Source organism: Myripristis murdjan, chromosome 3 (genome assembly GCF_902150065.1).
Source record: "Myripristis murdjan chromosome 3, fMyrMur1.1, whole genome shotgun sequence".
NCBI lineage: Eukaryota > Metazoa > Chordata > Actinopteri > Holocentriformes > Holocentridae > Myripristis > Myripristis murdjan.
The window spans coordinates 8,725,893-8,740,483 of record NC_043982.1 but is presented as its reverse complement, the minus strand read 5'-3'; the positions used below and the strand labels follow the sequence as shown (position 1 = coordinate 8,740,483).

At 39.1% G+C, this 14,591-nt stretch overlaps 1 protein-coding gene across 6 annotated transcripts in view; it reads right to left on the bottom strand.

Annotated features, from left to right (window-relative positions):
• dennd5a (DENN/MADD domain containing 5A) overlaps positions 1 to 14,591 on the bottom strand; it is a 44,078-nt gene that overhangs the window by 29,131 nt on the left and 356 nt on the right. For 4 of the 6 annotated variants that reach the window (XM_030077854.1, XM_030077872.1, XM_030077863.1 and 1 more), the window contains exon 2: positions 544 to 615. The exons of the other annotated variants lie outside the window; for them this stretch is intronic. In XM_030077854.1, the coding sequence (XP_029933714.1) occupies positions 544 to 615 (72 nt within the window). The remainder of the gene's footprint in view (positions 1 to 543; positions 616 to 14,591) is intronic. 6 annotated transcript variants of the gene reach the window in all.

Genomic DNA, 14,591 nt, shown 5'->3' with positions numbered 1-14,591 from the left:
AAAAGATCAGTTAAGACCAGATCTTAATGTTAATGCTTCATGTGACAGCTTTAATGGCAATACAAAGCAACACACAAAATAATCAATCCAAAAAAAGCCAAATTGAGTTGATTTTAACCCAGCGTGAAGCAGAAGTGATGCACACACCAAGGCAGTACTGAAAAGTCATTCAGAGTGTAGGGGAAGAGTAAACATTGACCAAGCAACACCAGTGCAGGCAGCACTGGGTGTGCGTGTGTGAGAAACAGAAGCAGTGATTGTCAAACATTGGTTTATTGTTCAGTTGCTGCTGAAGGATGTGAGGGAGAGGGAGGAAGGGGGCAAGAGAAACCAGGAGGAGAAAAATCAGAAGGGGCGCAAAACAGAAAGGGCAGTCCCCACACCTGTGCAGAAAAGAAATGTGACAACATAGAACTTGAAATAACAAAAAGAGGGCTTGCTGTGAAAAAAATAAAGAAAACGGGTGTGTTGGGTTAGAGGCTGAAGGGTAAAAGCTGAGCTCAGGTTAACGGGGAGAGAAGAGAGTGTGGGGAGGGGGGTTACCTTCATTTGCACTCGCCAACTTTCCTCTGGCCCCATCTCTGAATTTAGTAGCCTCTATATACTGGCATAAAGCTACACAACAAATGAAACAAAAGTATTAATAAAAGGCTCGGTTCTCGATGGGTAGCGCATCACTTCTCAATATGTGCATACACAGCTTGACAGTTGTGCTCCGCTCTGGGAGCAAATTGCATACAGACAGAGAAGGACATTTTGTGTCTCTGTCAGGTGGATATGCAAAGTCAAGCCAGTTGATGGGGTGAGAATAGAAGAATACCATGTTTCTGTTGAGTTAATCCAAATTGCTTTGGTATAGATTATAGTCTCAGCTCAAACACACCAAAAAAGAACAATGTAGTATGTTAGAAACAGATAAAATCATCACTTGGATGACGTTATTCAAGGTAGGAATAAATAAGCAATATATCAGCATTGTATCAATATTGTAACATATGCCTAGTATCGTCTGGGATTGTGGATATGTTAATATCATGATTAACATGATCATGATTTTTAAGGCTGCATTACAGTCAAAGGACACAATTTTTCTGAACATATTATACTGTTCTATTATTTGCCTCTTGGTCATCATAGCCACATTATTAATCACTGTTTACCAAAAATCTTTTGTGTGTGAATATGTTATGACAGCACCAATAGCAATTGCTACAATATTGATACACAATATTGATATCCAGGCATCTGGCCAAAGATACCATGATAATACATTTTGTCCCTATCAGCCATCCATTATTCAAGATTTGGGATGGAAGTTGGCATTAATAGCAATGTGTCTCTTTTTCTGTCTCAAACATTTAATCTCACACTATGAAAGCAGCTGAAATATTATTTCAAGATGTGGCGAATTGGTGAAATGTGTACGCTTTGAGTAGACAATGATGAGTCTGACTGGAGAGAATGGTTGCTCTTTCACCATAGACTGACTAGCTCCAGGGTTTTGACTGGGTTAAAATCATCATTTTACATAAAAAGGGAATCCTGCTAGACTATGCCTTTTCTTTTCATCGACATCCACGGCATCAGCTACGCATCAGTGAGACAGCTCTGCTATCATACGCACACACTCACATGGGAGTGCAAGGTGTGTGACATACACCATCCACTCTTTTCTGGTTACACTAGATCCACTCCAAATCACAGTGGCTCCCAGGCCAGTGGAGCCTGTCAGATCTGAGAATAGGCCTTTTACTGCTGGGCTTTTTAGGGACCATGCTGTTTGGGCTGAGGATTATCTTTCTATTTGCATCACACTTACAGTAATATGACTCAGCAATGACACACAGAGAGACAAGTGATGATGACTCTCTCAAGTCTTTTCTCTGATGACTAAATTAATTATCCGAGTTGTCCTTGTTTGAACGTACCATTTATTCTGTTTCTTTGACATTATTTACATTGGAGACTCCTCAAGCTCTAGACGGTGATGAGTAGGTGTTCTGTGTTTATTTAGGTAAGACTAAACTTTTTTCAAACCACAAATATGTCAGTAATACAATATCTCCTACATTTCATCTGTTTTTTCCTTCTCCAACCCATCAGTCAGTCAGCTGGTGTGGAGTGGAACAGCATACATGTCTTCTTGTGTGCACTAGACTCAGAGTACAGTGATGCGAGCCCCAGCAGGAGAATAAAAGTCTTAAGGATTAAGTGCCTTAATCTGCTGGATACACTCATATCCAAACTACACACACAGTAGAAACTAGACCAGGAATGCAAATACCAAGACTACATGAACACTGTCAGCAAACAAAGACAGAGAGAGATTAGTCATTATTACTGCAACATTTAATCAAGCCAAAGCCACAATAAAAGTGGCATTCATGACTATATACACTTGTCTGTATTTGTACCGCCCTAATTCAACAAAAATAGCTTTGGATAAAGGGAAGAGACCCCCATATTAAAAACAAATCCAAACTTGGTGTGGTAGGGAATGGCATAAAGAAAACAAATTCCAGAGTGAAAGCTGCATCCTGTGACCTCTTACCTTAAAATTTCTGAGTTTTATGAACCAGGGCAACACTTTGACTGCTCCCAGTCTGCAATGCACAGGCATAACATATAAGCATGGTACTTAAAAATTTAAATTTTTGCCATCACCAACTGTCACCATTTACTCATCCTCATGCCAGCTGAAACACTGGTGAAGTTTGTATGTCAGTATTATACACAGCCAGTCAGCAGGCACTGCTGTTTCTTTAAAGTTTCAAAAAGGACAAAAACTACCATAAGTCACCAACTATGACCACAATAGAAATTACATGTAGCTTTCAAATGCTTGATATATTTTTATATTTTTCAATTATTTTACTGGCATACATATCTTTTTTCTATTTCTTCATGTGTTCATGGTCAGTGAAGGTGAGGCTTGTGTGTAACGAATGTGTTTCAATCTATCCTGATCTGAACAAAGTAACTTTTGTTGACAGAAAAAAACTTATATTGTTTTCTATTAATAAGAACATCTGAGGAAAATTGAATTTCAGGCATACTGAAGTAGTAACATCCACTGATGTGCAGATTTGTCTTAATTTTTCTGTATTTGCTGCTTATCACATATCACTGCATGGTAAGTGATATGTGATTAAAAACTCAGAGGGAATTAATGTGTAGCAGTGGTGAGTGGGTAGCTGAGACAGGTCTTACCCAAAGAAGGAGGAATATGTATCAACAACGATATGTAAAAAAGGCAACATTATGGAACCAAATACTGTACACGGTATTTGAGTTCAGTCAGTGTGGAACATCAGCCAGAAAAGTTCAAACTAGCTGCTGGTATGTACTCTGTATGAATATATACCCCAATTCTCATTTCTGTGGCTTCAACTGTTTCTCTAAAATCGTAAGAATTATGCCTGCAGTTGCGGTTTATATCTGATTTGCATAAAGTACACCTACACCTTGTCCGCAGTAGGCCTCTGCTCTGCAATGACATAGTTTCTTACATGTGAAGATTATGAGGCAGTTATGAGAGCATATGACAGCAAATAACAGAAAATTTTGCAACGGAGCTGCTTTTAGTGGTACTGTAATGGAAAGGTTTTTATTTATACTTTGGGTTTTGAACATGGTAACAAAGACTATTACAGATAGGCTACAAGAATTCAGCCATGCTGTAGGCTATTTATTAAGCTTATCTTTCCTTACTTGGCTTCTTTTTACTGATTTAGATCAATCAAGAGTGATGCTTGTAGTGTGCCGTTGTTTAATTGTTAAAAAAGACAATATTGGACTGGGACTGGGTATTGGCAACACTCAGTATTGAATAACTCAGATCAGATCAGACACACAAAAAGCTAATCACCTGTAGTGTTTGGCTGGAATGAAAAGCTGCATACTCTCGGCTTTCATAGAACATTACTGCCTGTCCCTGCCCTATATATTAAGAATTATCTTTATTTGTCTTTTTTGCAAAAAAAAAAAGAAAAAAGACATAAACTGTGATGGCGTGAGGGCACAAGAGGGTGGCAGCAGGAATAGTGCGTCACCAGTGCTCCTTCATCCTGTGCGCCAGGGACCACCTACAGCTCTGGCACCCTCCCGTGCTCAGCCCTTACACCATCACACACCCACCACGGCCCACTGGGCTCAGAAATAATGGGATGTCGGAACAGCGGAGTCGAGAGAGGGATGTACTGCTCTCATCAGAAAGCTCAACTTGTCTGCAGCATTGATTGCCCGCAGCAGAATGTGGCGAAGACGTTGCTAACATATCAAAATAGCTCAGCAGCAAAAACATCAACACCCAGAGAGCCCTGTGCTGACAAATCATGATAGCTCACTCATTGCTTTAAACTCACGGCCTTCAGAGCCTGTTCTCCCAACAGAGCCCAGTGTGTGTTATTCCTCTTCCATTTAAAGGATGAAAAAAAGCTTTGTAATTGTACACATATTGTTGCAAATGTTACCTGTATGTGTGTGTATCTGAGAGTCTGTGGTAGATTGATACAGTTTACAGTTTAGTGTAACATCTGTTTTGAACAAACTTTATTGGGACTGTCAACCAGGGCAGATACAGCCCAACATGTTAATTTATACTTTCGACACAGCAGTATATTAATCTAAAACATTATGAATTTAAGGTTGGCTGACAATATGGATTTAAGGTTGGGGGGTTGGCTGCCATAGGGCAAAAATGAAACTCATCCATTGTGACAGGTGTCTGTCATGGGGAGATGACGGACCGAAAATAAGTACGTACGTAAGTGGAACCAAACACAGCACTGATGTACTCATCATTTAGAAACATGAAAGAAAAAACATGAAAGAAAGAAAAATTCCTAGTCCGTCTGAAATAAAGCAGCCAGCTAGTAACTAAAACGAAAGAGGAGACTAGTTCAAAGCTAGTCAGAGGCCCATACATCTGTCAGGGATTCTAAACCCGCCGTGTCAACATGCACTTGATCTTACTTATCCATTATGTAAGGATGATTATACTATGAGGTGTCTACTAAACTGCTTTCATGCATGATGAAGAGGCAGTGCAGAGCAGTATAAATTGTCCCAAATATGCCATGGCCGAAAATGAGATGCAAAAAGTATGAATGTTCAGTCAATTTTTCCCAGATTAAAACATTATTTCAGATTGTTCACATTTAATTTTAGGTAAGGTATTCCCTTAATAGCTACTGTAGTAACATTGTCTGTAACAAACTGCACCTGCCTGCCATCAATTCAGCCAGAAAACCTGCTGATGTTGTTAGACTAATTTGTGGGAACTTCTGAATTGATGATACTGTTATATGAAAATGTTGCCAATCATCGCTTAAAACCAGAGCAGAGCCAAAATGAGAAGAAAGAAACAAGCAGATTTACTTAAATTGTCTGTAAGGTGTAAGCTGGCTGAGTACGCTATCAACACTGGCTGAGGAGTGCAGGATCCTCTGTTTCCGTTCAGCTGCTTAAAAACAACCAAGCAAACCTCTGAGATGCTGTGCTGCATCATGCAGCTCATACCATGACAAAGTACAGAATCTCACTGTGGTCTGATGTTGCGGGCTTAGTTCACAAAACATCTGTTACCAGCCACAGGACTGAGCCACAGAGAGGAGAAACCTATGGCAGAGAAGACATAGTGTCTCACAGACAAGAATGTGCAGGTTTAATTACTCTGCCTCAAAGGGAAAGAATGTAAGCCTCGCCATTCAGGAGCGGCTGAACAAATCTGAACTGCCGACTGACAGCCATGAGTCTCTTATCCAAACACAGAGGACCTGCAATGAGCAATTACTCTCCTCACCTCAGACACAAAGTTCAGGAGGGAAAGCACTGTGTCCCCATGGGAGATCCCTCCTTCCTACTGAGCAAATTCTACCCTACATACAGTACATACCAAATATTTATCAGATGCTACTATTTCACACAGTGAAATATAGTACAAGTAAGCATACACAAGGGATTTCTGAGAAACACAAATATAGTGCAAGGCGTACTAAATGTGCCAAGTCAAGAAGGAATTTCATAGATTAGCTAAACAGTGAAAACCTTTAATCTTAACATGCTGAGTACATTAAGCATGGAAATATGGATGAATATGTTTCCATAATAATGAATATAATCAATTTCTGTGAGCAAAGAAGAAAGAAAACAAATCTATTGTCCTCCTTCTCAAAAGATTTCGACCACAGCTTTCATGAGCATCTAGTCAATTTCAATTTCATATTGATCTTTCAGACTTAAGATTTCAACCTGTTATGGCTGCTTGTGTTTCATGTAAAAAGAAGCCGTGATCAAAATCACAACACAAAACACAGTGCATTAATGACTATAATTAAAGCTAATCATTGGTCGAATCTGATCAGCTAATTATGGTCTGTTTTCAGGAGAGTTCATTTCATTTCACAGTGGTGTGTAAAATGAGAAATGGATAAGTTCTGTTATGAAGCTGATGAGGCAACCAAATCACTTTGTAAAACCGAAACAAGGGGACTCGACTAGAAGTTTTGTAATGAGGAAACTAAGGGATTAACATTTTTCTCAGGAAACGTTCCATCGAAGCATTTACTCTCCCTGTCAGACACAGCGAGGGCCAAATCATGTGACCCAAAATGAACTCACTTCAGCTGTGTGTGGAAATGGATATGCTCCATTTACTTTTCAATAGAAACAGCAGGGATGCTCCCTCTGTCTCTGCAGACTGCCTCAGCAAAGCAGGGCAGAGATGGACAAGCGGACTGAACGGCAATAAGAGCACTCCCTCTGCATCCTCGGTTTCATAAAAGTATGAGCTTCTTCTCTGTCATGCAGAAGTCTGCATCCTTTTTAAAAGACTGCTTTGCTGGCTGCAGTCAGCAGAAGAAAGTGGGCCCCAGGGAGCTGAGAGTGAGGCTTATTGCACAAGCCACCAGCCCTGTCACGAGGTCTGCTGCCTGCGATGTAAGGCTAGCCTGGTTTTTCTACCAGACTGCTTCAACATCAGTTAACCTCACCAATGTGTCCAGTGTGAGCATTATGTTTGGGCCCAAGAAAACAATAAAAACTGAGTTATCACATACTGGGCATGATCGTTTTGATGAGGAAGCACCATCTGATCCACAGTAACTTTTTTTTTTTTTTTTAGCAATGTAAAAAATAACCTAGAACAAAAGAAACCTGCCATTCCTCCCCCGATAGAGCCATTGTTATCTGCCAAACGATTTTCTGTTTTTTTTTTCCTTCCCAATAATGAAACTGAAGTATTTCTTTCAAAGCCATAATGCCATTATGATCTCAATTATCATCCATAAAGACATAATTAAAGTGATGCAAATTAACAAGACAAGGTTTGTTAAAAATAAATTAGTATGAGGAATTCAAATCCAGAGGTAGTTTCAGTATTTTTTATTGGATGGATTGTTAATAGAGAACTCACTGCCTGAAACACTAACCAGGCAGCATGAGTCTACAGTTTATGATGGATATAACAGAAATATCCAACTTCATGATCCTTTTGGATAATCAATGATTGATAGCTACTCATTTTATAAATGATACTAATATTAAACAGCCTTTTAAATTGCATTTAACCTTGACTCTGCGTAATCTCAAGTAGTACTAAGACTTGTATAAATCCTATTAATCCTTTATGAAAGGCATCATGAAGATAAAAAATAGTCAACCATTGTTATGAGTTATATTTCAGTTTTGCTGTTAGATGAGCATGATTAGGCATAAACCCCTCCTCTGGCTATAAACCTGTCTGTTTGGAACATGGGTGTATTAATGGCAAAGCTATCGCCACTCAAAAAACTATATATTAGATATGCTTCTTCAAACCACTCACATAACACAAGTTATACAGAACAGGGATTTGAATATGGCTGATCTCTCTAATCACAAGATCAGGAAGTAGGCTGGTCTCTAATATTGCTCAATGGGTCACTACAGAGTACATCAACTTCCTCAGCAGTGATTTTAAATTGAAAGCATAGGAGGAATGGGACTGCGTGAGTCAGACGTGACAAACTTTAACTTTCCAATCAATAACAGAAAAAGTGAAATTTGCCTGGATTGCACTTTTGGCCATATTGTCAGAGCATTTAACAACAGTGTTACTGCACAACTGCTACTGCTTGCAGCCATTTATAATTCACAGTATCACCAGTTTTATTTGGTCTTAATTGGTGGATGCCTGAAAAAGGGTCCTTTGAAGTGTACTGGCATGTGAGAGCAGCTTCTTAGAAATATAATATACAAGTAATATAATCCAGAACATCAAATGACTGAAAACCTGAGAGTGAAAATCTGTTTAGGAAACCATTACAGATAAAGATTTCTGTTTTAAAAGAGGGGGGAAAGACAAACAAACAGGCTGAGACTTCTGCAATGTTGGTTTCTTTCTGTGAATATTCAGAATAAATACTAAACTACGAAAATAATGATTATCATTATTATTATTGTTGTTGTTTTTGGTATTATGTGTAGGGTTGCATGAGGCTGTAGTAAACTACACAGCACTTCTTAGCCAACTGAGTCGACCTGTCCATGTAAAAAAGTTGTTCCTGTGCTCATACGTGCTCACAATCGCCCCACCCACCTCCTCAAACAACAGGACGTGGAAATTGCTCACCCAGTTAACCAGTCAGCGGACACTAGGTGTATTATGTTATATCTAGGCCTACCATCAAATATGTACCCCTGCACAAAGAAGCAACCATTCTGAACAGGAAAAAATGGACATATTAAACAAATGTCTTTGACTCTTTTCAAAAGATTTTTGCTGTACAACAATACACTGGGGAAATTAGATTTGGGATGTGCTAGTGAATTGGGTGCTGCTTCTTATTTGCATGGCCTCAGGGACAGAAACTGGACTGAACTCACTTAGTCAGCATCTCAGTACATAACAACGTGATGTGCTATAGTCACAATACACTGCACCTTCAAAAAGCTATGAAATGTCCCATAAATCTTCTAAACACATCACATTTTTCACTGCTATGTTTTAACAGAGGGTTATGAAACAGACAGGAGACCCTTAACAGGCCCATAAATTACCCATGATGAGTGGAAATATGAGAGCAGGTCCACACTAAGTGTTAATAGACAGATTTCATATTGAGCCATTCATCCTCATTTGTTTGCTGAGAGGGATTAGAGAAGAGAGGGTGCCTCGGAAATTCAAAAGGATGTTTAGCATCTGAATAAGTGGAGCCTGTGTGCATGTGTACTTATGTCCCTGGGCTCCCTGTTTTCCAGTGTAGCCTGTGAGGCAGCCAGTGACAGAGCATGGCGAGAGGGAGGTCATACATATGCTAATCAGGTTCCTACACTGATTCAAAATACTGTGCTTAAAGAAGGGTTTGGTCATTAGCTTTGTGATATGCATGTCTGACTGTAATTGTATCAGCAGTTTTACACATTAAAAATCAATATAATGTCAATATGGTGCTGAAGACGGGATGAGGAAAAATGCTGAAGATGTCTCTTTTGTTTCATTTCCATAATGGCAAATATTTTACATTATCTATAGTCCACAAACTGGTTTTGCAATATAGTTAGGCAGGGCCCATTAAATTAATTTGGACATTTCTTAAAAATTGTTCCTTCCTGCTAAAGTCAGTGTCGATACACATATAAGTGTGTACATGCTAATTGAGTGATCTGCCTGCTAAAAGCTTACAGCTATGAATTTCAATGTGAGAAAGGCTCACACATCACTATTCTTGTGTGTTCCTCTCTCTCTCTCGCTCTCGCTCTCTCTCTCTCCATATATATATACACACACACACACACACACACACACACACACGTATATATATATTTTTTTCTTTTGTTAATACCTGAAAAAAGAATGAAGGTAGCAACACTGTCTTTAGACATGCCTTTTATTATAATTATAATCTGATTTAAACAAATCGCAATAATTACCCTGCTACCAGTCTGGAAGTACAAGAGTATGATATCATAACGATCACAGATTGCCGGATATATGGAGTATTTTGCTTTCTTGTAGAAATGGGATAGGAGCTGCATGTGAGGAGTCAGAAAGATCACTTTCGTTCCATTAGGAGATGAAAAACTGATATAGTAAGAAACATGGGAAAGTTTAAAAATCCATTAATCCACTTATCTTGCCGGTTTTACTTGTCACAACAGACAAAAACATGCTTTATTCTTTCTTTTGTAAATCAATATGTAAAAAAGCTAACCATGGATTATAATACCACCATGTCTAGCTAGGAGGAACTGCAGCACTGTTTCCGCTCCTCATCTAAGAACTGAAACACCACAGTCAATACCGGTAAACCCCTAACCTCTTGCAGTAAACAGAAACAAATTGTAGTAAGTAGAACAGCATAAGTCATGTGTAGAGCCCCAGACTGTATTTCTATGCAGGCTTTCAAATTTCTAGACAAGATGCAAATGCCAGCAAAGGTAACCTAGCACATGACCAATAGCAAATTTATGGCATCATGGTAACAAAAACAAAAAACATTCTATCACAAACACCACGACAAAATGGCAGTATATCTAATTAGGTTTTTCAGTTCAACAATAAAATGGACAGTGAATCCATGCCACATTAGTAATGTTAGTTTATTCATTTGTTCATTAATTTATTTATTCATTCATTCATCCATTCATTCATTCATTCATTCATTTACATATTTAGTTATTTTTAAACAGTCAGTATCTCAGCCAGGTGGAGGAAATTAACAGATGTGGGCCAGCTGGCATTTAATAGACTCAGTAAACTGGAAATGAAACCCTACAAAGCTACAAAGTATCCTGAAGGTTGCATGCACTTTCACACCACTGAGTGATATCATCACTGCCACAGAACACACACTACAGTTTTAAGTATGCTGAGTGTGACAGAGGTAGTCTTCTCCAATTGGTCAGCTAGAGTAGCCTGTGCTCCAAGCTCTGAGTGCAAGTAAACATCTAACCGCTGAACAGCAATCCACTGGGGGAGGAGGCAGGTGATAGAAGTAAAGCAGAAAGCGTCCCCTGAAATAAGTCTTTATGACTCACCATGTCATGAGTAGCAGACCCAGAAACAATCTTGAATGTTTTCTCAAGACTGAGAATGTCTAAAAATGGCTTGTCTAATCAGCTAGCGCGGTAGCCAGACCAAGATTGGAGCAGACACCAGGGCTACAGCAGCTTAGACACTTTAACACAGTTATTTGCAACAGGCTTATGGCTGGGTCACATTTGCATGATGAGTGTAAGCCCAAATCGGCCTTTCTGACCTTCAGGGAGAGTCTGGACTGGGTGACCTATCAGTAAAGACGATTCTGCAGTGTGAGAAGGCTCAACACTGAAAACGCTGGCCCTCATGGAGACTCCAGAGCAGTCCTGACACGATTTTCTTTAACATGTTTGATTTCATCCAGCCCGGTCTTTTCAGGCGTATATGGTTAGAAGCAGTCCAAGATCCTCCAAGACAGAAATCTGAGAGTGAACTGCCAATAGGAATTAAGCTCAAGGGGCAAGTAAATACTTTATGTCATAAAGATTAGCAACTCAACTTGGGGCACTCTTAATACGTCGCTATACTATTTTATTTAGAGGAATAAATCTCACTAAATGCCAACAAGTATGTAGACGATTATAAACCAAATGAAAGAGGTATTGAAAAAAACTTTCAATCATAAATGTTCTCGTTTCAAAATACATTTGTAATGTTAGTGTAAATAGTAGCTTCTGTGCCATGATGTAAAAAACTGATTTTGTAACTGTATTTACAGTGAACTGTTCTGGATAAATAAAATAACATCTTTGCATGGGTGACCCCATAACTTCATGTGCATGACGGCCCATCTTTGCCCTGTTGGCTTCTGTACACATCTTCCTGAGAAGACAGCAAACATTATCTCAAGACCAATCAGTGTGAACTGCCTTCCATGGCCAAGATCCAAGCAGCTTCATCCACATTTTTTTTTTCTACCCATCCAGTACAAATATCAGGTACATTCAATAAATGGTACTGGTTCACATAAGAGCAATGCTGGCATATACAGAAGTATAGTGGTTTAAAAAACAAACAAACAAAAAATAAAATTAAAAAAAATGCAGATATAGATGATTGGCTCTTTGAAAGCTGGCTGGCACTCGGTGGAATGAATAACTTCCACCAGCACTATGCAACTGTCACGGTCTGCCAGTTCCACATAACAAATTTTCACCAAAAGTTAACCATCTCTTCCATGCTTTGCCAATGTGTTTTAGGAGCTGCACACATTGTTGTGTCTGAAATGTGACATGACATTGTGTTGAAATTTAGGCAATTTAGCAATTCTGACAATTATTGCAACATCCCATGGCCAGTAAGAAAACATATTTGTTCAGTGGTCATTAGGGCTTACCTTCCACAACTGTACCAAATTTTAGAAAAAAACACTGGCAAGGCAGTTATGTCTGAAGCAGAATTGCTCAGTGTTTGGTTTGTGAAGTAAGGTTTGCCTTTTCTTTTCTTATGCATGCTGACACAGAGTTTGACGGTGCTCTGTGAACCCACTCAGATTATGCATTATGTCCCTTTCAGTGAAAAGTCTACTGTGCACCATTTGGCCAACTGGTATAAAAAATTGAGAATTTCTTACTTGCCATGTGACCAACCTTTCCAAAAAGTTCAGTGCAAATTCATTCCTAACTTTGTGAGAAACACTGCCAAAAAAAAAAAGAACGGAAGGAGACTATACGTGAGAATATACTGTAATCCTGTACAACTCCACTGGCAGAAATAAAGAAAAAAAAATACAACCATATCCTCATTCTGCAATGGTCATACACTAGTTGACAACAGCAATATTAGTTGCGCAGACTAAATTAAATCCAGAGCTGCTTGAGTGAAACACTCAATTTTTACATTAGTGATGTTTGTTAACACCGTGACTTCTACAGGAAACTGTGAAATGACTTCTCCAAGGCACAGTATGAGAAAATAATAAATATTTGAATGTGAATGCAGTAGCAAGTGGAGCACCTGACTTACACAAAGAAATATGTTGTTAGTCCTGTTTGTTGTCTTGAACAGGATTTGTTGAGGGAGACTTCCAGCGGCCCAATCTCCATCTCCACCCTCAACAACACAATTCATCCTATGTTCTCACCTCACCTAAAAGCATTTAGAAAGCATGACTCCCACATCCACTCTTATCTTGTGTTCTCACTGACTCCCTAAGGTCGCGCGGACTCAAGACTATTAATAATTACATCATCTTTTTTTCCAAAGTGGAATGACTCCTGGGACAACCTATTATGATCAGACAACCCCAGTAACTCCAGCACCCTCTTTTTTCTTGCCATGTCTATTTAGACGTAAGTTCAATACCCGATTTAATGTATCACTTGCAATCAGCAAGTGTTCAATAATGCTGGTTAGAGGCACCTACACGCTTTCCGCAGAGGTGGCCATCCATTACTACATTTCAGCCATTTGACTGAAAAAGATCTATGCTGATTGGGTGTTATGCTGCAGTGATCAGAGTGAAGGTCAAATAATAAGATTTTTTCTTTTTTTGGTTAAAACAGAAAATACAGCCATTTATGACTGGAAAAATGTTTTTCACAAAATTAATTATTTAATTGAGAACTCCATATCATTCTGTTTCTGGGTGTATTAAGGATAAAAGAGGGAAAAACAGGAACCAGGCTGAACAAGCTTGAGGACATTTTCTCTTTGTTGTGTATGAAGAATTTTTAACGCCTGGATTTGGGCTCAGTCTCTTTCTCTTACAAATTGCCAGCCACTTATAATTACAAAAGCTGGATGCTTTCAGGAATAGGATGTCCATGTACTCTGTGGGAAGGTCAGTGAATTTGGATCCTGAGATCCACCAAAACAAATATATACACTATCTCCTCTTTTTGTAATACACATGAGGTAAAAGCCAAAAATCATGTACAGCCAAACCTACAATGGACTGCTATTTCTTCAACAAGGGCAAATTTGGGTGTCAGTGTAAATGTAGCTGAGAACAGTTGCTTTAAATAGCTGTGAGATCTAAAGCCATCTGTTTACGTCAGATTAATTACACCTTAATTGTTTCATCGCAGCACTCCCGAAGAGCGGAGGCACTGAAATAGAGTTTCTATACATCTAAAACACGTTATTTCGTTCAAAAATCACACAAATTCATATAGGGCACATTATTAAATGGGAGAAAAACACCAGTGAGGCTACTTCGTAAAGAAATGCCGTACTGACAGCTCATGACAACATCACACTTGTGTTGGATTGACGTTTTCAACCGTTATTCAAAGATGTCAGATATCAGTGTGATATTATACATTTACAGCTACTCGCACCAACAGTCAACACGCCAAGGCCTGAAATAACACCGGTTAAAGGACTGCACACTATCAAAATTTACTTTTATGCCATTTCAAAGTTGACACATTTTGGTGGCGAGTAGTCTGGAGAAAATGAAGCGAACTCATGGACGACGTTAATTTAAAATCCTCGCCCGTGGGTACGACACATAACAAGGCAGTAATCCCCTCGACCCTCACCGAGCATTTAAAACAACTGGGCTGGAAAGGGAAAAAAAAACATGGGCTAGGCCTGTTTTCGCGGCGTGTTGTGTTTATTATTTCGT